General features: G+C 54.9%; 2 protein-coding genes across 2 annotated transcripts; both read left to right on the forward strand.

Annotated features, from left to right (window-relative positions):
• Window positions 1–3,354: 3,354 nt before the first annotated feature.
• On the forward strand, window positions 3,355–8,413 carry FRS3 (fibroblast growth factor receptor substrate 3). Its single transcript, XM_061362962.1, has 5 exons — window positions 3,355–3,463; window positions 3,980–4,166; window positions 6,050–6,211; window positions 6,586–6,743; window positions 7,245–8,413. The coding sequence occupies exons 1-5, from the start codon at window positions 3,398–3,400 to the stop codon at window positions 8,157–8,159; spliced, it is 1,488 nt and encodes a 495-aa protein (XP_061218946.1). The 5' UTR covers window positions 3,355–3,397; the 3' UTR covers window positions 8,160–8,413.
• Window positions 8,414–14,925: 6,512 nt separating this feature from the next.
• PGC (progastricsin) lies at window positions 14,926–19,193 on the forward strand. The gene is made up of 9 exons (XM_061363173.1): window positions 14,926–15,258; window positions 15,553–15,706; window positions 16,093–16,210; window positions 17,033–17,151; window positions 17,684–17,883; window positions 18,022–18,144; window positions 18,380–18,524; window positions 18,761–18,859; window positions 18,974–19,193. Exons 1-9 carry the CDS (start codon window positions 15,203–15,205, stop codon window positions 19,124–19,126), a joined length of 1,167 nt encoding a protein of 388 aa, XP_061219157.1. The 5' UTR covers window positions 14,926–15,202; the 3' UTR covers window positions 19,127–19,193.
• The last annotated feature ends 1,722 nt before the right edge of the window (window positions 19,194–20,915 follow it).

Consider the following 20,915-nt stretch of genomic DNA (forward strand, 5'->3'; position numbering starts at 1 on the left):
CCTTCCTCGCCACTGCTCCCAGCGCTCCTGCATCCCTCTGCAGCATGGGATGATTGATGGGCAGAGTCCTTGTTAGGGACTTGGACTTGATGCGTGAGGCACTTGGGGCTTTCTAAGGAAGGACACTGAGCACATTGCAGCCCAGATCCCCCCCATGTGCAGCAGGGCACGGAGGGGATCCTGCCCCTCTGCTGTGCTCTCATGAGACCCCCCCTGCAGCCCTGCTCCAGCTCTGGGGCAGCAGCACAAGAGGGACGTGGAGCTGTTGGAGCGAGGCCAGAGGAGGCCATGGAGATGCTGCGAGGGCTGGAGCAGCTCTGCTCTGGAGCCAGGCTGAGAGAGCTGGGCTGGGGCAGCCTGGAGAAGAGAAGGCTCCTGAAGGGGAGACCTTAGAGCAGCTCCAGTGCCTAAAGGGGCTGCAGGAAACCTGGAGAGGGGCTTGGGACAAGGGCCTGTAGGGACAGGCCAAGGGGAATGGCTTGAACCTGCCCGAGGGGAGACTGAGCTGAGCTCTTAGGCAGAAGCTCTTCCCTGTGAGGGTGCTGAGGCGCTGACCCCCATCACACCCAGACCCCCAATCCCCTTCACTGACCCCCACCATCTCCCCTGCCCCAGACCCATCCCCACTGCCCCCCCCCATTGACCCTACAGCGCCGCATCCTGCCCCAGAACCCCCAATCCCCCCATTGACCCCCCCAACCCGGGGGACACCCAAGCCCCGCCCCTCCCTGTGACCACGCCCCTTCCCCAGTCTCCGCCCCCTCTCGGCGCTGTCGCCGCGGGCCCAGCCCGCCCCCTGGCGGCCGCCCTTGCTCCCGTCCGGGTCCTCCCCGCCCGCGACGCTCTAGGCGGCGGCCGCCGGACTCGCTGCTCCTGGCGGGCCCGGCCCGCGCTGTGGGACGCGGCGCTGGCGGGGCCGGACCCGCACCGGGACCCCCGCACCCGGACCCCCGGGGCCGGGCCGGGGGCCGGGCGGCAGCGGGGGCCCGGGCCTCAGCTCTGCGGAGCCGGGCAGCGCCTCAGGTACAGACCCGCGCCCGGGCCTTCCCCCGGCACCGGCCGCGCTCCCGTCTCCCGCTCCCCTCGTGCCTTCCCCGCGTTCCTTTTGCGCCCTCTTCCCCGTTATCCCCCGGGCCTCGCCGCTTCCTCCTCCCCTCCAGCCCCTTCCCCTGCCCGCGGCCCCGCTTTGGCCTTTCCCCTCCCTCCGTGCCGTCGGTCGGTGCGGGGCCGTGTGAGCCGTTCCGCTCCCGGTGTCCATGTGCGGGGCTGCGCGGTGGGGCCCTGGTCCCTTGGGAGCAGGGGGAAGCGCTGGGGTGAGGAGGGCAAAGATGGAGGGGGGGTGGTCTTGAATGGACGGGGCTGCTGTGGGAGCAACAGGCAGCAGTGCAGGCAGGGCCGAGGAGGGATGCGAAGGCTTGGGGAGGGTTTAGGTCTAAGGAGGGTTTAGGTTTGGGTGCTGGGAGAGGGGAGGGTGGGCTGCAGGTGTGGGGGGGAGCAGCCATGGTGCCATTGGAGTGCTTGGATTGACAGGTTAAAGGCTGTGAACTGGGGAAGGTGCGCATGGGAAGCGCTGAGTGAGTGAGAGTGAAGCGTGGAAGTGATGCCCCTGAAATACGGAGCAGTGAGGAGGAGCAGGAAGGGCCCAGGGAGCGTTCAGGCATCCCAAGCTGCGGGTTTGCTTCTTGCTTTGGGCAGTTCTGACCACGGTAACTGCTTGGGGGAGGCAGCAGCTCTTCAACCAAACCCCACTGTGGGTGAGATGTGAGGGGAGGGAGCACCAGAGGGAGAAAGGGATAAAGGGGACAGAGGGGACAAAGGTAACATGTTTTCTACCAGGTGCTGGTGTTTTTACTGATGCAATGGGAGTGGGAGGGCAGAGACAGCAGAGGACAAGGCCCCCAGTGACCAGAATAGATGGAGCAGTGAGGGATCTGTTGCTAAATTACTGAGCAAAGCTTGTAAGGTCAGCAGGGAGTAAATCCATAACAGAGCCTAAAAAAACCAATAGGATGGGGTTGAACCGGGTGTGTATGGGGTTGGGGTGATGGGGACATGCAGGTGGCTTGATTTGTGCCCATGCTCCTTCTTTCTAAAGCAAACATTGCTCTTCTTAGGGGGGCTTGGCAGGGTTAGGACATGGGAGGGCATTCCTCAGCCAAAGCCGAGGCTGGGGGGGGTGATTGGATGTCAGAGATGAAGTGCGAGCCCGAGGGCAGCGGCGCAGCGTGGCTCTGCTCTGCTCTGCTCGGAGAGGCCGCTCTGTGATTCATGGTTTCATTTGGAGCCACTGTTGAGGCGGGGTCTGGCCTGGCAGGGGGAAGCTTTCCCACAGCCTTTCCATTGCGTTTCCTGCCCCGCTGCCAGGCTGCTTACCCGTAGGACTTTGTTCCCTCATGCAACGGATGGAGGATGGAGAGCTCGGGGGCTATTCTCACCCAAGGGGATGCGGCATCTCCCCTGTGACCTGCTGCTGGGTCCCCTGCACACGGAGTCTGCTACGTTTGCATCCAAGCCCGTGGTATTTCTCACTCCCCATGCGTGCAGCTCCTGCCTGCTTGCTCCTTGTGCTCGCTGGCTGGGGTCAGAGCACGGAGCTTTGGGGGTTTCTGCCCTTCCTTCTCACAGCCTGAAGCAAAAGGGCTCTTGTGGTCGCTTGCTTTTAAGGCTCGCTGGTTCTCTGACCCTTAAGGACCTCGCGTGGTGTGAAGGTATCTGCACATTCCTGAGCAGCAGATGTGTGTGGTTCCTCCTATCCTCACCACCTCTCAGCATTGTGTTTTATTTGCACTACTGAGAAACCCTGTGTAGGGTCCCAAAGCAGCACCTTCAAAGGGTAAAATGTCTTAATTTTAGTTTTTCTTAGCTGTAGACAATGTATTTTTTTAGCAATCACAGGAGTGCTCTTTGCAGAATTATTTCCTTTTTTCATACAAAAAGCAGGTCGTGAATTAAAATAATATCCTTGTGATATTTGAAAGGAACTTTACTCACAACCTCCTTACCCCCTGTTTCACCTCTGCTTTTTAACCTGTTCCGTTGTATTCTCCTTGTCAGGTGGAAGATGGGACCATTCCCTTTGTGTTTTAGGTGACTCTGATACCTGTTACCATGAAGTCCCGAAGGAGATAGAGGGACAGTAGTGGGAATTTCTTCTAACTGCTCCAAAAAGCCCCAACCTAATGGTAAGGAAGCTGTTCTTTTGAATTAGCCTCCTGTTGTACCCATTAATCAAGGAACGTGTTGAAGAGTTTGAGATCTGAACCCACTGGGCCATGTTTAGTTGGGGTTGAGGAGGAAACAGGCTGCAAATGCTGCGTGGTGGGAGGAGCTGGGGAGAAAATACAATTGTCCTCTGTTTTGTGTCCTCTCCCCAGGGATTACCTCTTACACTGACGTGATGGGGAGCTGCTGCAGTTGTCTGTGCAGAGACAGCATCCCAGACAACCATCCCACCAAATTCAAGGTAAGTGTTGCACCTTTATCCCCATCAGAGAGCCTGTGACAGCACCAACGACTAGAAAAGGCCAGTGTTGGTGGGACTCCAGGCATGAAAAGAAAGAAAACCTCTGCTCTTGCTGAGAAGTCTTTTGCTTTATAAGATTTGCAAATACGTCACTGCTTTGTTTGGCTTTTCCCCCCTTTCCTTAAGCAACCTCTGCTGCAAATACATTTGTGTTTGCAGTAGAAATTGCCTCTGCACAGAGAGTCAGCCTGAGTGAGGAAATGGGGAACTGGAGAGAAACCTTTTATTGCTCAGGGCTGTGTTCCAGTGTCTGTGCTGAGACACATCAGCTGAACTGCCAGGCACACCGTCTGCAGGGCTGCTGGCTTGACACCTTCTGCCAGCACTAGATTCATGCTCTGAGCTGAGAAAGGGGCATCTCAGCAAGCACAGGGGAACCCACAGCAATTACAGTGTCTTCATAGGTGGGCTTTTCTGCGACACCAATGCACTGAGTGTCCCCTGTGGTCTCTGCAGGTAACAAACGTGGATGATGAAGGTAACGAGCTGGGATCTGGGATCATGGAGCTGACACAGATGGAGCTCATCTTGCACACTCACAAGCGAGATGCTGTCAGGTGGCCCTACCTCTGCCTGCGCCGCTATGGCTACGACTCCAACCTCTTCTCCTTCGAGAGCGGCCGGCGCTGCCAGACGGGGCAGGGTGAGTGTCCAGGTTCTGTTCATCTGATGCATCAATGGGTTCTTCTGCAGCCTCTGTTCCCCCCCAGTACTGGAGTGTGCAGATCGTACACTTAACGCCCCTCATTAAATCACTGATGAGAGCGACACTGTGGCTCAGGACCTGGGCATAAATCTAATGCTCTCATTTTGCTAGTGCATTGGTGCTCGTGAGGTAATTGGTGGAGCAGGCTTGAGGACTGGATGGGGTGGATTTTGTGTCAGAGAGCTGCTTGGCTCTGCCGTGGTGCTAAAGGATGCACAGGAGGGCGTGCTGCGCTTCATTAGCAGCTAGAAAGTGCTGTTTGCAAGGCTGAAGCTTTGTTGAGCATCTTTTAACTTGAGATGAAGTGAAAAGGCATCGCTGCACCTTTTTGCAGGACCCTTTTGGAGCTCTGTTTCACAGAGCTGCCAAATGCATGTCAGTAGCAACAGTTGATAGAGCACGTTTTGGTTTTCTGGGTGTGTTCTATCTGCCTTAGTTAGTGCTGGTTGTACCTAATGCTTTGCATTTTATGTCTGGCAGTACTTTGTAACGTAGAGGGAGAGGAGTTTTACGTTTTACAGGCCTTATGCATGGGGCTGGTGTGCCTAGAGAAGGGAAGTGAGTCACCCAGGAGTACATGCCAAGTCATCAGCAGCACTGGGAATAGACTCGTTTACAATGGGGCCTGTTAGTTCTTTTCCCAGTCTGTCTCTCTTGCTTTTAAAGAGCTGAACATTTTCTTGGCATCTGCATCCCCAAGGAGCAACAAAAAGTTTGTTTCCTCATTCTTTTAGTGTGTTTGTAAACTCCTCCTTACCCAAAAGGACTCCGTGTGACTGTTGAGTGTCAGGGTAAAGCTCTGTGCAGATCTGTAGTGCCATATGCTCCTTTTTAATATTCATGGACGTGGGGTTTTCCTCTCCTGGAGTCCTCTGCTTATCAGCTGCCAGAGGTGGGAATCCCTTCTCCTCAGGTTCTGGTTTGCCTTTTGCAGGGTGCAGAGCAGTGCCTAACAGCCTGCCCTGTTCAGGGCCAGGTACTGGTGATGAAGCAGAGCCATTTGCTTTTCACATGTTACAGGATTTTTAGCAGATACATACTTATGCATCAGCCTCAAAGCAGAGAGAAATGAGAGGGGTGGCAGTGTGTTCTGAGGAGGTTTCCGCCTCCCTTGTAGGATATTATTCTGCTCAGTTGATTGCATTGGGAGGACTCCTTCCTGATGCTGTCCCCACCTTGTACAAAGCAGAGAGAGCTGTGTTTTGGGCCAGGATTTTGAAAGCCTTCCTCTCTGTGGCTGCAGCATTGTTGCCATGCTGTTCCTGTTGCCATGGCTTGTGTGCCTGCCAGCCTGGATTGGCAGCTCTGTGCACACAGGCTCCGCTGGGGCTGCTCCTTTGGGGAGTTGCTGTTTAATTCCATATGGATTTTAACCATTCCGTTGTCCCTCCCTCATGTGCAGGCTCCACAGGGCCCAGTTCAGCTTTGGGTAGCCACTGGGTAGCTGTTTCCCTGGCAGTGCGAGTTGGACTGTGTGCCAAGTGAGTTAGAACAGATTAGAGCTGAAACAAGAGTGGTTAGCCTGTCCTTTCACACCTCTGCTTGTGTGGGATTGATTCTTGTAAGAGAACTTGAGATGCTCAGTATGTTCCTTGTAATGATGCACCGTTTGGTCAGATGGCAGCCATAACATTGTGTTCCTGTTGATGCAATAATCCACAGTGGTTGGTTGTTTCCCTGTGGGTTGCAGGGCTTGATTGTGTTAAACACAGCAAAAGAAATCAGAGTTGCCTGTTCGTTTAGAGCCAGGAATTACGCACACTCCTGGTAAAGCAGGACCATGCCTTGCTTTGCTGACCCTCCTCTTTGTTACTGTGCAGGGATTTTTGCCTTTAAGTGTTCCAGAGCCGAGGAGATCTTTAACCTGCTCCAGGACCTGATGCAGTGTAACAGCATCAACGTTGTGGAAGAGCCTGTTGTCATCACCAGGAACAGTCACCCCACGGAGCAGGAGCTCTCCAGGACCCCCCAGGCATCCAACAGTAAGGTTCCTTCAGTGTCTGGGAGAAGAGAGGGGAACATAGGGATGTGCTGCTTCACAGCTGACCCATCTGATTTAAATAGATTTAAAACAAGCCCCTCATTGACATGCTTTAGTGGTGGACTTGGCAGCCCTGGGGTAATGCTTGGATTTGATGATCTTAAAGGTCTTTTCCAACCTGGTTGATTCAGTGATTCTAAGAGGGCCCAGCCCTTGTATTTATATGAGGTGCTTTGTCACAGGGGTCTTCCCCAGAGAGGCTGGTTCTGACTTACAGGCTGCAGTTAAGATACCAGCTCACTGCAGAAAGGAAGTAAACTCTATTTGTGCCAAACCAGTGCTGTAATCCCCTTACCTGCCTTGATTCTCTCCCAGGTCTGGGGTACACTGTCCCAGGATTTCCTAATGGATTTCACAGCTACTCTGGAGAAACCCTCCCATACTCCACAGCCCACCACCCCTCTGTGAGCAGCCTGAAGCATTCCTCTGTGGGTGAAGACTCTACTCATGCCCTTATTGGGCCTGATGAGCAGGTAAACCTGGATGTCCTAAATTCTCCTGTTAGCAAGCAGTGACCAAGCAGCTTGTTTGCTCATGGTTCTGGGCAGTTCTGGGTTTCCTCAGCAACCCGGAGGATCCTCATACCTTGTCATCTTTTTTTTCCCCCTCTTTTGCTTCATTTTGCTCTTGGAAACTTCTGCTGTCTGACACTTTGCTACAACAGGCACTCTGCCTGAGGTGCCTTCCTTAATCCACTAGTATTTGCACAGCAGAACTTTAAGTTCCGTGCCATATGCATCAAGCATGAACTAGATGATGTGTTTCTCCTGCAGTTGGACTCCCTTTGGTCTCTCCTTCAGCCCACAAATCCAGAAATGGATTTTTTCTCCCCCAAATCTTTCCAACTTCTGAATCTCTTTCACCTCCTCCTGCATCAGCCACCAACCTATTCTCCATCCCGGTTGGTTTCTCAGCTGCTTTGCTCTTGTCTCTTCTCTTCTCCCTTCACTGTCCCTCTGCTTCTCTCCTTGCAGTCCCACACCTACGTCAACACGGCCAATGGTGATCAGGAGTTGAGGGGCCGACACTGTATGCACTCCTTGCCTGAAGTCCACCCTCCTTTCCCCCATAGGAACCGCAGCTGCTCCCTCGAAGACCGCAATCCCCAGGTCTTCCTGCAGCCAGGGGAGGTTAAGTTCGTGTTAGGTCCCGCCTCCACCTGCAGACGCTCCTGTCGGCACCACGGGGAGTGCAGGACACACTTCTGCCCCGCCAACAACAACAACAACGAGTGTGAGGAGGAGTGTCCTTCACCCCAGTGCGTCTATGAGAACGTCAATGGCCTGCTCCCCCCCAGCACCTCCTCTCTCTGCCGAGGCGGGCGCTTGAAGCTGCCCCGGGAGGACTCGGGCTTAGCCGGCTGCTCCCATCGCAGGACGGCGTTGCTGCACTATGAGAACTTGCCATCCCTGCCCCCGGTGTGGGAATGCCAACCCCTCCCGCGGGGAGAGGAGGATGCGGGCGATGCGTTGACCCCTTCCCCCAGCGGCTACTCCGAGGCTGGTGAAGAAGATCCCCTCCAGAACTACATGAACTCAGAGAGCACGGCCCTGCACCGGGGCCAGCGGCGCAGCAGCTTCCTCCCCAAGCCCCGGCGCAGCTGCGTGCCCAACGTCTTCAGCTTCGACTTCCCCCGGCCCTGCCCGGAGCAGCCACGGCAGCTCAACTACATCCAAGTGGAGCTGGAGGCTGAGCCGCACAAGGGCCATCAGAACCCCCCTGCCTCCCGTGTGCCAGCTCCTGCCAGCCCCGACGCCCGCCGGACGGACTCCTACGCGGTCATCGACCTCAAAAAGACAGCAGCCATGTCCAGTTTGCAACGGGCCCTGCCCAGAGATGATGGGACCTCACGGAAAACTCGGCACAACAGCACTGACCTGCCCTTGTGAGGGTGAGGGGGGCCGCCGAGTGCAAGCACCGTGTCGTGGCTTCGGTACCTGCCTTCAGTGTGACTTCTGTTCGCCATTGCCTTCTGCTTCCCTGTTTACCCCATTGGTGTCACGGGATGGCTCCTACAGCTGATGTTAAGCCTAGTCTGTCTGTCTGTCCTCCCCTCTGTCTGTCCCATGTCGTTGTTTCTTGAAGCCTTGTGGGGTATTCAGCATCGCTGTTCGAAGGTTCAGCCTCCAGCAGGAGGTGCCAGCAGTGCTGCATGGGTCCAGCCTTGGATTGGCTTAGCTCCATGAGCAGTGCCAACAGCCTGGCTCCAGAGGCAGAGCATAGCATGGTGGAGGCATGTTTCCAAAGTGAGTTGCTTTAGGAACTCCACTGCAAATCCAGCCTGTTCTCCATGGATCCCATGCCTTGCGGCTCGAGGCGACTGCTGCAGCTGGGCCTTGTGGCTTCACCGCTCCCTGGGGATGTGGGGGCTCATGCTGTGGTCTTTCCCCCCTCAACTCCTTCCTCCCCTCTGCACTCTTCCGTGTTTTCTTGTAGAAGCTTTTGATACTTCTGTCCCCCTCTCAGATTCCATTGGAATTGGGCAGCTCTAGAAACGAAGAGGACAGGCAGCCATGGGCACAGACACTGTGATCACCTAAACCTGAGACCCTGCTTTAAAAGGAGGGGAAGACCACAACTGTGAGAGAGGTTTGAGGTTTGGTACCGAAACCTTCGGTTGTGCCATACCCTGCTCTTTAAAGGTTCTTTTTTGGTGGCTGTTCCAAAATGGTGTTGATTTATTTATTTGCTTATTTATTTACTCAATGATGTTTTGCATCCCAATGGTGATTGCCCAAACCAGTGCCAACAGGACACGAGCCCTCACTGTGGCTCACTCCTGCCTGGGGGGACAGCTCTCAGAAGAGGTTGGTGGCTTTGCTGAGCTGCTGCTGGGGAAAAGAGCAGTTGTGCCTCCATAGACATGTTTAAACTGGGACCGACTATCGCAGGCTGGGTGGGAGATGGGAGATGTGGGAGTGTGAGCAGAGCTGCCAGGCAGCTGAGCCTGGAGCTGTATCAGAGTCTTTGCCTTCACCCACGTGCCTGGCTGGCTCCGTGAGGAGTGTTTGAGTGGTGTTTTGAGGGAATGTGCCATTGGTTTCCTGCAGCTGGGAGCTTGGAAGGGCTCAGCTTCAGCTCCTGGGTGAATCTGTGGCCTTTGATGTGGATTTTTCTCTTGATACCAGGGCTGAGTCTAAGCTGAGTAGGGTCTCTGTGTAGGGTCTCTGCTCCTGGCCTGTTGCAGGCTGTCCCACCAGCCCTCTCCATGCGGTGACAAGCTGCAGGTTAGTCCCTCCCTGCCTCACTCTTTGCCATTAGAAGCTATTCCAATATGACACAAATGCTCTGGATTCCCACCCTGCTGCTGCCTGTGTTCATCTTCCTCCCTGGGATAGGAGTGGGGAGATCCAGTGCTCTCCGATGTGTCCCACTGCCAAATCTTGCTGTGTTCTCCTTGTCCCTAATGTGTCCAGTGTCAAAGCCTCTGTGCTGAAAGAGGAGAGAACCCCCTTGTCCTATTGCAACCTGCTGCTGAGGTCCAGAAACTTGATGTCCAGAATTAAGTTCAGCCTTTTTGGGTTTGGTGCTGTAATGTCACGCTGAAATGTGGCCCTTTTGGGAGCAAGGACATGTGCCTGCAGCTCGGAAGGTGTGAGCAGTGCCATGCTCGTGTGGGCAGGACGTGCATCTCTTGGCTTGCTGCTGCGCTATAAATTCAAGGTTCACCTCATGCTTAAATTCACTGGGTTTTGGGGAAATGCTTGTGCTTGTCTTCCATTCTGTTCCCCACCCCATCCTTTGTGTGGTCTGTAACTGGGAGGAAACCCAAGTAATATATTTTTATACGGATGCCAAATGAATTTATTTGACAGGGAAAGGCAATGTATCCCCCTAAATCTAGCTTTCAGTTAGGGAAGTGAGAAGAGAAATTGTTTATATATATATATATGCATAAATATATATATGAAAGTTAACTGCATTAAGCTTTAAATAAATGATTTAACTAAAGAGTTTCTAGGCTGTGTCACCCTGTGGGGCAGCTCCGGCCTGGCTGCATGCCTGTGATGAGTGGGAGAAGGCTGCTGTGAGGGTCTGTAGGCATTGCTTGCTCCAGGGATCGGTTCTGTGTGCACTGGGAGCTCCAGGGATCAGGTCTGTGGGCACTGGGAGCTGCAGGGATCAGGTCTGTGGGCACTGGGAGCTGCAGGGATCAGGTCTGGGGGCACTGGGAGCTCCAGGGATCAGGTCTGTGGGCACTGGGAGCTGCAGGGATCAGGTCTGGGGGCACTGGGAGCTCCAGGGATCAGGTCTGTGGGCATTGGGAGCTCCAGGGATCAGGTCTGGGGGCACTGGGAGCTCCAGGGATCAGGTCTGTGTGTATTGGGAGCTCCAGGGATCAGGTCTGGGGGCACTGGGAGCTGCAGGGATCAGGTCTGGGGGCACTGGGAGCTGCAGGGATCAGGTCTGTGTGCATTGGGAGCTACAGGGATCAGGTCTGTGGGCACTGGGAGCTGCAGGGATCAGGTCTGTGGGCATTGGGAGCTGCAGGGATCAGGTCTGTGGGCACTGGGAGCTACAGGGATCAGGTCTGGGGGCACTGGGAGTTGCAGGTATCAGGTCTGGGGGTACTGGGAGCTCCAGGGATCAGGTCTGTGGGCACTGGGAGTTGCAGGTATCAGGTCTGGGGGTACTGGGAGCTCCAGGGTGGCACAGCCCGGCGGTGCTGGCCGGTGTCACAGCTTCCTCTAGTGGCCACGATGGAAACGGTTTCAGAGGAGGAATCAGCGTTGGGTTGAAAGGCGAGGAGGGCATCAGGGTTTTCTCATCCCTTCAGTTCTTTGATTTCATAGGGACAGGCCAAGGGGAATGGCTTGAACCTGCCCGAGGGGAGACTGAGCTGAGCTCTTAGGCAGAAGCTCTTCCCTGTGAGGGTGCTGAGGCGCTGGCACAGGGTGCCCAGAGAAGCTGTGGCTGCCCCATCCCTGGCAGTGCTCAAGGCCAGGTTGGACACAGGGGCTTGGAGCAAGCTGCTCCAGTGGAAGGGGTCCGGGTTGGAACTGGATGAGCTTTAAGCTCCCTTCAACCCAAACCACTCTGATTCAATGGTAACTCTGGAGTCTTCCCTTGTTACCGTTTCTTTTTGGTTGAAAATGATGTTTATGCCATTTGTAGGACCTTTATGGCACCTTGTCCAGAGAGGTCTTTGCTTTGAGCCTGGTCTCCATCCTCTGCCTGTGAGATTGACGTTCCAGGGATGACCTGGTGAGCAGCCCATGCTGTGCGGAGGGTGTTTGACTGTCTTAACCTTTGTAAGTGGTCCTTGTTTGAGTTTTGAGTCAATCAATGAGACTTCCCCTGATCATTCTTCCCTGGTGAATGCAGAAACAGGTCTTTCACCCTTCCTTTCCCAAGATCCTGTTGGTAGGAATGCAGCTTCTCCTGGCGCTCAGCTCTCTGTTACCATGACAGGGGTTTGGATTTGCCTTTTTCTTTTCACCCGTTTCATGTTCCTGCTTTTCCCCTAGGGAAGGATGTTGGAATATCCTTGAGCTCTACCTGCCTCACAGGAGAGGATGGTGATGGAGAGGCTGGATTATGGGGGTTAAATGATTGCTGTTTCTGCAGAGAGGCTCACATGTGTTAGCTAGGACTGAAGCGGTGTCATTTTTATTACCTAAGCCATGCTGTTCCCTGGACAAGAACCAGCCCAGGGCTCGGCTCTTTCCTCCCCAAGTCTTTCCTCTGTCCCTGTGTGTGATGCTGCTCAGCCCTCTGGGGCGGTATCTGGATGATGGTTAATGCACGTGCTGCCTGAATTCAGTTCTCAGTCCTTGTGGGGAGTTTGTCTTTCCCCCAAACTTGGCTCGTCTTGAAATGCCACCCAGAGGTGGCAGAACAGGTTTAGATCCCTGTTACCCAACAGGACCAAAGGTGAATACATGGAAACCCTGAGAGCTTTGAAGCTGGCAATTACAGGGCAGGGTATGGCAAAGGCTAATTGTGAAGAAGGGGTCTAATTTGTGTCTCCTTCCTCCGTAAGTGAATGTGATTTTACAGTCGAAAGGCCCAGATGCATCTGTGCTGTGTCCACCTCTCCTCCCCTGTGGTTCCCCTCGTCGTTGTTCTGGTGTCTTTGGTACTGAACATCCCTGACAGGGCAGAAAACCAAAGGTTTGTTGGGGTTCAGTTGCTCTGACCAGAGGCATTGCTCTCGCTGTGTAATTGCTTCTTCAGGTTGTCTCTATGGATGTCCCTCCTTGTATCTCATCCGGGTGTAGCCGTAGAGGTGAAGAACAGCAGCAGTGCTCTGTGACCTGGGGAGTGCTCATGTCTTACATTGATGTGCACTACGAATGTATACAGAATAAATGGAACATGATGACTAGCCAGTGGTCCTGTCTTTTGTCTGGGGTGCTTTCCAGTCTCCCTTCCCTAAAGGAATAATGCTTATGTCCTTATGTGGCCTACCTGGAGCAATGGTTGCCTCATAGGCTTAAACAATAAGCCTATTTATAAGACACCTTTCCCTCTTTGTGCGCTGGTGACCCATGTGGGTATCTCTGCAGGATGGTTCCATGGGCTGTTGGTCTGAGCTGGAAGCTGGACTTCCAGATGTGTTTGCATGGGGTTCTCACCCTCTTTGGGACGTTAAAGCTGCAGCCCAGGGGTTTATTTCAGGAGCTGTTGCTGTGCTTGGACAGGAAAAGAGGAATATTGCTTTTAACACGGATGGGAGCTGCTGCTCTGTGTCCTGGGAGCTCTGTTTTGGAAATAAACCACTAAAACCTGCTTGGGCAGCGCTGGGTAAGGGATCCGTGTGCTGTGTGTGGGGCATAAACACAGCTGGTCGTGTGCTGTGCTCCCACCACCGGCTCCTCCTGCTTGGAGAGCCCAGCCAGAGAGCACCGATGCTCCAGGCAAAGGGGATGGAGCTGGGTTAAATGAACCACACGGAGCGAGGCTGTTCAGTGGTTGAAAGGAGAGCGTTCACTGGGATGGGATTTGGCCTCTTTAGGAAGGGTTTGAGCCCACATGGTCCTTGTCCTGCAACTGGGAACAGCCGCTTCCCTGGGGTTGTGCCATGGGTAAAGCAGAGCCTGGAGCAGATGAGGAAATCCAGGGTGATGGCAGCATCTCTGGAAAGGTTTCTGTTCCCTGTTGGGGGGCAGGAGAGCTCTTTGGGTCCCAGGGAAGGCTGGATCCCACGTTAGATCCTGTTTCTAATCCTGCAAAACACTGTCACAAGCTTTGGGGAGATGGTGCCACTGATGCTGGTTTAATGGGGTTTGTTGGCTCACGTTGGGAGTGCTCAAGGCCTCCGGCTGCTCACAGCTCATCTCATGATGCTCACAGCTTTCCATGCTGTAGTATCTCGGGAGTGGTTGTCGGAGCTGCCCATGGAATACAGAAGGGATCTAGGCTCATCTGGGAGAGACGGGATTCTTAGACCTGGAGCTGTTTGAATGTGGGCTGAGCCATTGCATCAAAACAGAGGAGAAACACAAAGCAACAGAGGAGAAATGCTCAGAGCTTGGTCCCAAGGGGCAGCAGGGATATGTGCTGCTGACTGAGTCCTGCTCCTTGTAGAGATGGGATCTCTGATTTAGGGACTGAGCATCCTCGGTTCCTGTTAGGCTGAATGCCTCAGGAGACAAGTGCTGTGCCTAACTTTGGGTCAAGAAGTGCCAAAAGTCGAATGCATCTCTGTGTGCTGTAGAGGGCACCTTCCTCCTTTGTCTTTTGGCAGGGCTGAGTCCCCTTGGGACCCACAGATAACAGTCGGTCTATTGACGTTTTGATAACTGCTCTTTGCTTTCAGCCAGAATTTGCTTTTTATCCAATCTTAATAAGTTGATCTTTCTATCAATCCTGCTAGCAAACAAGATAATTGCTTTATTATAGTCTCAATATCCAGCAAAGGACACACACTCCCCGCTGCTCCCGAGGGACCGCAATCTGTGCAGAGCACTGGCACGGGATGAGGATGAGTGTGATTCCTGCACTGTGGAGAGCCAGGCTGCTCGCAGCGGGGATGCGAGCCAGGAGGCCTAGAAAACATTGAGGTTATAACCCAAAGCGTTTTGGTCTTTTTGCTAGAAAATATTTAGGTTCTGACCAAAGGCATTTGGAGTCATTTGCTAGGAAATATTTGGGTTATAAGCGGAAGGGTTTTGGTGTGTTTGGGTGTTTGTTGGCGGTTCGGGAGCTCTGTGTTTGTGCTTCTTTTCTTTACACATTCAAAAGAAAAGCAAACAAGGGATTTCCTGGCTCACTGGGCTGGGGTGAGGACCCGGAAGGTGGCTGAAACCCCGTGGGGGGTTAAACCTGCCCCATGCAGGGAGGCACCGCGCTCCCCTTAATGCAGGATGGGAAAGGGAGCAGCTCCTCCACAAAATAAGTGGGAAAATGGGGGGTTTCTGAGCCAACCAGCACACAAGCAGCGGCAGGATTGGGGTGTGCGACACACAGACATGAGCTGGTCCTGCAGGAGAGGATGGGGAAAACACCCCTAAGAGAACCAGAGGAGGAAGCAGCTCTTTGCTCATGGCAATGCCTCAGCTCCAGCAGCGTTCCCTGCTCCAGGCCTGGTCCTGAAAGAGGGGAAAAAAGGCTCCTTGATTTCGGGAAAAGCCCTGGGCAGGTTTTGCTGGGCAGTGATAACGGCCCAGCACGGTGACGCGTGGCTCCCTCCTCTGCGCTGCGATAAGAGCCGGGCACCAATGGGATGGGGACGCTTCCATGTCGCTATCGAAGGCGGGCGCCACTCGATCCTCACCTCGCGCCCCGCGACGGGAACGCCTCAAAAGCCCTCATGGCCCCAAACACAAAGGAACCCTTGAAGCCAAGGGTGTGCGTGGCAATGGAAAACAGAGGTCAGCAGATAAGGGGGATCGCTGCTTCCCGGTTATAAAGCCAGGGAGCGCGGGCGGCTCAGCCCAGCTGCGGTCATCGGGAGGGTGAGTGTGGACCAGTGGGTACCTCCTGCACCATGAAGTGGCTCCTCCTGGCCCTGCTGTGTCTCCAGCTCTCAGAGGGGGTGGTGAGGTGAGTGTCCTGCAGCGGGAAGAGCAGGGAATGGGGTGGTGACAGAGCTGGAACCTGCATGGGCTGATGCTGTGACCCTGAACACCTTTAACCGGGTGTGATTCCAGCCTCCTGCATCTCCACCGCCCATCGTGGTCCTGGTCCAGGCTGGCTCCCTCGCTTGGGAGGGGGTGTGAAGAGCAGCCAAGGGGAGGGTGCATCCCATGGCAGGGCACAGGGATAACCTGCCAGTGCCCAGATCCCCTGGTTTCCTGCTGAGTTTTGTTGGTTTGGGTTGATTTTCCCTCTGTGCAGAATCAAACTGAAGAAAGGCAAATCCATCCGGGAGAACATGAAGGAGGCTGGAGTGTTGGAGGACTACCTGAGGAGAATGAAACATTACACAGCTAAGAAACACCGCTTTAGAGAGGACTTTGTGGTGTATGAGCCCATAACCAGCCATCTGGATGTGAGTACCCCATTTCCCATTGCAGCCTGTCTGTATACCATGAGCATCCCTCTCCCTCCTCCTTCCCAGCTGCCAGGGATCCGTTCACCCCAAGCCTCCAGGAGTGAGAGATGGTTTTTTCCCACTCTTCTTTAAGCTTTGACTTCAGAAGAGTTTTCCCCCACCATGAAAAATGAGGCTTTTCTGTGTGAAACAGAAAACACACCAAAATACAGTTAATCTTACATCCTCCTGCAAAAAAAGCAGGGTGAGAGTCAGCCCCATCCCTACTTCATTGCTGCAAGAGGGAGCTTGGCGTTCCCCCTGCACCACCCTGCAATGCGCTCGGATGCCCGGTCTGTCCCTGATCCTGTGCCCAATGGAGATTCCCATTCTCTTGTCCGCAGTCCTCCTACTTTGGGGAGATCAGCATCGGGGACCCCCCCCAGAACTTCACGGTGCTCTTCGACACCGGCTCCTCCAACCTGTGGGTGCCCTCCACCTACTGCAAGACCCCGGCGTGCTGTGAGTACCATATTGCACACAGCTCCCAGCAGCTGGGCTGGGGCAGCCTGGAGGAGAGAAGGCTCCTGAAGGGGAGAGCTTAAAGCAGCTCCAGTGCCTAAAGGGGCTGCAGGGAACCTGGAGAGGGGCTTGGGACAAGGGCCTGTAGGGACAGGACAAGGGGAATGGCTTGAACCTGCCCGAGGGGAGACTGAGCTGAGCTCTTAGGCAGAAGCTCTTCCCTGTGAGGGTGCTGAGGCGCTGGCACAGGGTGCCCAGAGAAGCTGTGGCTGCCCCATCCCTGGCAGTGCTCAAGGCCAGGTTGGACACAGGGGCTTGGAGCAAGCTGCTCCAGTGGAAGGGGTCCCTGCCCGTGGCAGGGGTTGGAGCTGGATGGGCTTTAAGCTCCCTTCCACCCAAACCGTGCTGTGATTCCACGTGCCTTGCTAATGGAGATGGCCAGATCCCTGTGACCACTGTGGGTGCAGAAACCTTGCTGGCAGTGCCTGAGCTGGCGTGGAAAAAGCAAAGCTGTGAATCATGGAGCTGATGTCCTGCTGCCTGGCACTCACCCCATGTCACTCGCTGCTGGTGGCTTTGCTGACGCTGGGGCTGATATGGTTGGGATTGCAACAGCTGCTCCCTGCAGGGGGATGCAGGCAGAACCTGGGTGCAAACCCTGCCTTAGAGGTAACTGGGAGGCAGAGGCACAGCCTGTTCTGCTCTGCCAGACCTGCTCCCTGCAGCAGAAGCTGCTTCCCCAGGCAGAGTGACCGCAGGTGAGTCCCCATCACAGCCCAATGATCACACACCCAGGAGCTTGCCCTCTTCTCTCTCATGCAGTCAACCACATGAAGTTCAGGCCCAGAAAGTCCTCCACCTTCATCACCAACGGGAAGTCCTACACCCTCTCCTATGGCAGCGGCACACTCACGGTGCTCTTGGGCTATGACACACTAAGGGTGAGTGCACGCACCATGCCCTCGTCTTCCTGGCCACTGTGGGCCAGTTATTGCCACTATCAGTTACCCAGCTGGTTTTTAGGTTGGTTTCAATCCAATTGCTGCTCATTTCCCAGCTGCCTGGTGATGTTTCTACTTGTACTTCAGAGCATCCATCATTGGATGCCTGGTGATGGTTCTACTTGCACTTCAGAGCATCTATCATTGGATGCCTGGTGATGTTTCTACTTGTACTTCAGAGCATCCATCGTTGGATGCCTGGTGATGTTTCTACTTGTACTTCAGAGCATCCATCGTTGGATGCCTGGTGATGGTTCTACTTGTACTTCAGAGCATCCATCATTGGATGCCTGGTGATGTTTCTACTTGTACTTCAGAGCATCCATCATTGGATGCCTGGTGATGTTTCCACTTGTGCTTCAGAGCATCCCATCCCATCCCATCCCATCCCATCCCACCCATGGGTGGGAACCCAATCACTCTTTGGGTTCCCTAAGCACACAGGCTGACCGAGCATCTCCTTCCCCTGCAGATCCAGAGCATCACAGTCACAAACCAGGAGTTTGGGCTCAGTGAGAACGAGCCAACGCAGCCTTTCTACTACGCGGATTTTGATGGGATCCTGGGAATGGGGTACCCCTCGCTGGCAGTGGGAGGGACACCCACCGTGCTGCAGGGGATGCTGGAGCAGAACCAGCTCGCCGAGCCCATCTTCAGCTTCTACTTCTCCCGGTAAGGAACCCCACACATCCTAATGCACCAGCATCCCTCTGCCTGTCCCCATGCAGCTCCCTGTTGGTGTCCCTCGCTACCCCATGCACATCACACTGATTTACCCATCTCTGCTGCTGTATCTCTGTGGTTTTGCAGCGATCCCACCTACTACTATGGAGGAGAGCTCATTCTTGGAGGAGTTGACCCTCAGCTCTACTATGGGGACATTGCATGGGCACCAGTGACCCAGGAGCTCTACTGGCAGGTTGCCATTGATGAGTGAGTTGTATTTGTACCTGATGGCTATGATCCACCCACGCAGCTCCTGCAGTGAAGGTGGTACAGTTGTCCTCCACAACAGCTTACTGCAGCAGGCATGGGCTCAAGGCAGGGCTTTGCCGCTGCACTTCAGAGCATCCCAATGACCAGACCCAGTCAAACCAGGTTTAGCTGCCGGTGGGTGCTTGCAATGGTCTCCATCTCCTTGTCCTCCATCTCCTTGTCCTCCTCCCAGGTTTGCCATCGGGCAGTCAATGACCGGTTGGTGCAGCCAGGGCTGCCAGGGCATCGTGGACACGGGGACGTTCCTGCTGACGGTGCCTGAGCAATACATAGAGAGATTCCTCCAGGCCCTGGGAGCCCAGCTCACCAGCTATGGGGTGAGCACGCAAGGGATGCTTTGGGGGTGCCTGTGGAGCAGGGGGAAGGCTTGTGAGTGAGCTGTGGGCCCCTAAAACTCAGGTGGCATCTACAGAGCATGGAACTGGGGGCCTGTTAGGGAAGGATGAGGTGACATGGCACTGCTAAGGGATAAAGTGTTACCCCCATGGATGGGGGTATCTCTCATGGTGGGTGCTGTCCCAGCCATAACCTTCTCTTCACCCTCTCCCTGCAGTATGCAGTTGACTGCAATGAGATCCAGAACATGCCCCCCATCACCTTCGTCATCAATGGAGCTCAGCTCCCACTCCACCCCTCTGCCTACGTCTTGAACGTACGTATTCACACAGCAGCTCCATCCTTCCCTATGGATGTGCCAGGAGAGGAGCCGGTGCTTCCCTGCATCCCACGCAGCAGGCTCTGACTCCCCGTTGCTCCTCTCCTACAGAACAACGGTTACTGCACTCTGGGCATCGAGGTCACCTACCTCCCTTCCCAGAACGGGCAGCCGCTCTGGATCCTGGGCGATGTGTTCCTCAAGCAGTATTACACCGTCTTCGACATGGCAAACAACCGCATCGGCTTCGCCCCATCGCTGTAGAGGAGCAGAGCCGCAGAACCCAGCCCCTCTCCTGGCCAAACGCACCTCAGCAGCGTGCCCGGAGCGCTGCGGGCTTCCTCTGGACCTCGATGCTCCTCTCTGTGCCCTGTCCCTCCGGGATGTCTGTGTGCCCGCGGTCTCCTGTTACAAATAAACCTCAACATCCCCCATCATCTCCCTCTTCTGTCCTCCTTGAGGCCTGATTCCTGCCAGGGCTTCGCTTTGCAGGTGAGCAGCACCAGGCGCCAGGCTGCAGCGCACCACAGCATCACCGGGCTTGGTCTCAGACCCCAACCGTAACCCCCGGGGATGGGATTCCCCACAAAGCCAGTTCTGCTCTGTGCCTTTGGGTGTGTGAATGGAAGGGCCATGGGGGTCCTTAACCTTCATCCTCCTCCAGCCGCTGCTCGCTGCACCGAGGCTGATGCTGCCCAGCTCCTACCCAGGCAAACACCGGGGAAGCCGGTGGTGGTGGACATCGCTTTGCCTGCTCTTTGCGGTGACCTTGGTGATGCCGTCGTGTCCGGTGGGTCCCCACCTCCATCCCTCATTGGGCACTGGGGAAACCTCATCAGAGGTGCATGTGGGCAGGCACCGCTCTTCCTTGTAGCTGGATAAGGCCCTGTGATGAAGGCAAAGTGGGAATATGAGGGCGGCTTTGGTTAGCCATGGCATCCAAATGACCCCGAAACCCGCACCTTGGCCAGAGAGAGCTCCGGTAACACCACTCATTCCCAGGATCCAAGCTTGTTTCTGGGAAGCTCTTTACCCCCGGAGCTCGTTATCAGATGTATTGATAGTGCTGTCATCTCGCCAATGAAAGGACACAAACTCCTCCGTGCTGCGTGTCAAACTACTGACACAGGCTGAGTGCAGTGAGACAGGGATGGGATGCGTGGGGCTGGGATGTGTGGGGCTGGGATGTGTGGAGCTGGGATGTATGGAGCTGGGATGTATGGGGCTGGGATGTGTGGAGCTGGGATGTATGGAGCTGGGATGTATGGGGCTGGGACGTGTGGGGCTGGGATGTGTGAAGCTGGGATGTGTGGGCTGGGATGTGTGGAGCTGGGATGTATGGAGCTGGGATGTGTAGGGCTGGGATGTGTGGAGCTGGGATGTATGGAGCTGGGATGTATGGAGCTGGGATGTGTGGAGCTGGGATGTATGGAGCTGGGATGTGTGGAACTGGGATGTGTGGGGCTGGGATGTGTGGAGCTGGGATGTATGGAGCTGGGATGTATGGAGCTGGGATGTGTGGAGCTGGGATGTATGGAGCTGGGATGTGTGGAGCTGGGATATATGGGGCTGGGACGTGTGGAGCTGGGATGTATGGAGCTGGGATGTGTGGAGCTGGGATGTATGGAGCTGGGATGTATGGAGCTGGGATGTATGGAGATGGGATGTATGGTGTTGGGATGTATGGAGATGGGATGTATGGAGCTGGGATGTATGGAGCTGGGATGTATGGAGATGGGATGTATGGAGCTGGGATGTATGGAGATGGGATGTATGGTGTTGGGATGTATGGAGATGGGATGTATGGAGATGGGATGTATGGAGCTGGGATGTATGGAGATGGGATGTATGGAGATGGGATGTATGGAGATGGGATGTATGGAGCTGGGATGTATGGAGCTGGGATGTATGGAGATGGGATGTATGGAGCTGGGATGTGGGTGGGATTGTGGATGTATGGAGCTGGGATGTGTGGAGCTGGGATGTGTGGAGCTGGGATGTATGGAGCTGGGATGTGTGGAGCTGGGATGTGTGGAGCTGGGATGTGTGGAGC

The sequence above is a fragment of the Neopsephotus bourkii genome, unplaced genomic scaffold (assembly GCF_033783945.1).
Source record: "Neopsephotus bourkii isolate Nb327-2 ecotype Australia unplaced genomic scaffold, CSIRO-AGI_Nbou_v1 NB_1139, whole genome shotgun sequence".
Taxonomy (NCBI): domain Eukaryota; kingdom Metazoa; phylum Chordata; class Aves; order Psittaciformes; family Psittacidae; genus Neopsephotus; species Neopsephotus bourkii.

Bases quoted from the DNA above. Each gene is read 5' to 3' on its own strand.
- PGC (XM_061363173.1), top strand. From the start codon at position 15,203: ATGAAGTGGCTCCTCCTGGCCCTGCTGTGTCTCCAGCTCTCAGAGGGG. The intron at 16,211-17,032 runs GTGAGTACCATA...TCTCTCATGCAG, and splicing joins CTGCAAGACCCCGGCGTGCT to TCAACCACATGAAGTTCAGG. The intron at 17,884-18,021 runs GTAAGGAACCCC...GTGGTTTTGCAG, and splicing joins TTCAGCTTCTACTTCTCCCG to CGATCCCACCTACTACTATG.
- FRS3 (XM_061362962.1), top strand. From the start codon at position 3,398: ATGGGGAGCTGCTGCAGTTGTCTGTGCAGAGACAGCATCCCAGACAAC. The intron at 4,167-6,049 runs GTGAGTGTCCAG...GTTACTGTGCAG, and splicing joins GCGCTGCCAGACGGGGCAGG to GGATTTTTGCCTTTAAGTGT. The intron at 6,744-7,244 runs GTAAACCTGGAT...CTCTCCTTGCAG, and splicing joins TTATTGGGCCTGATGAGCAG to TCCCACACCTACGTCAACAC.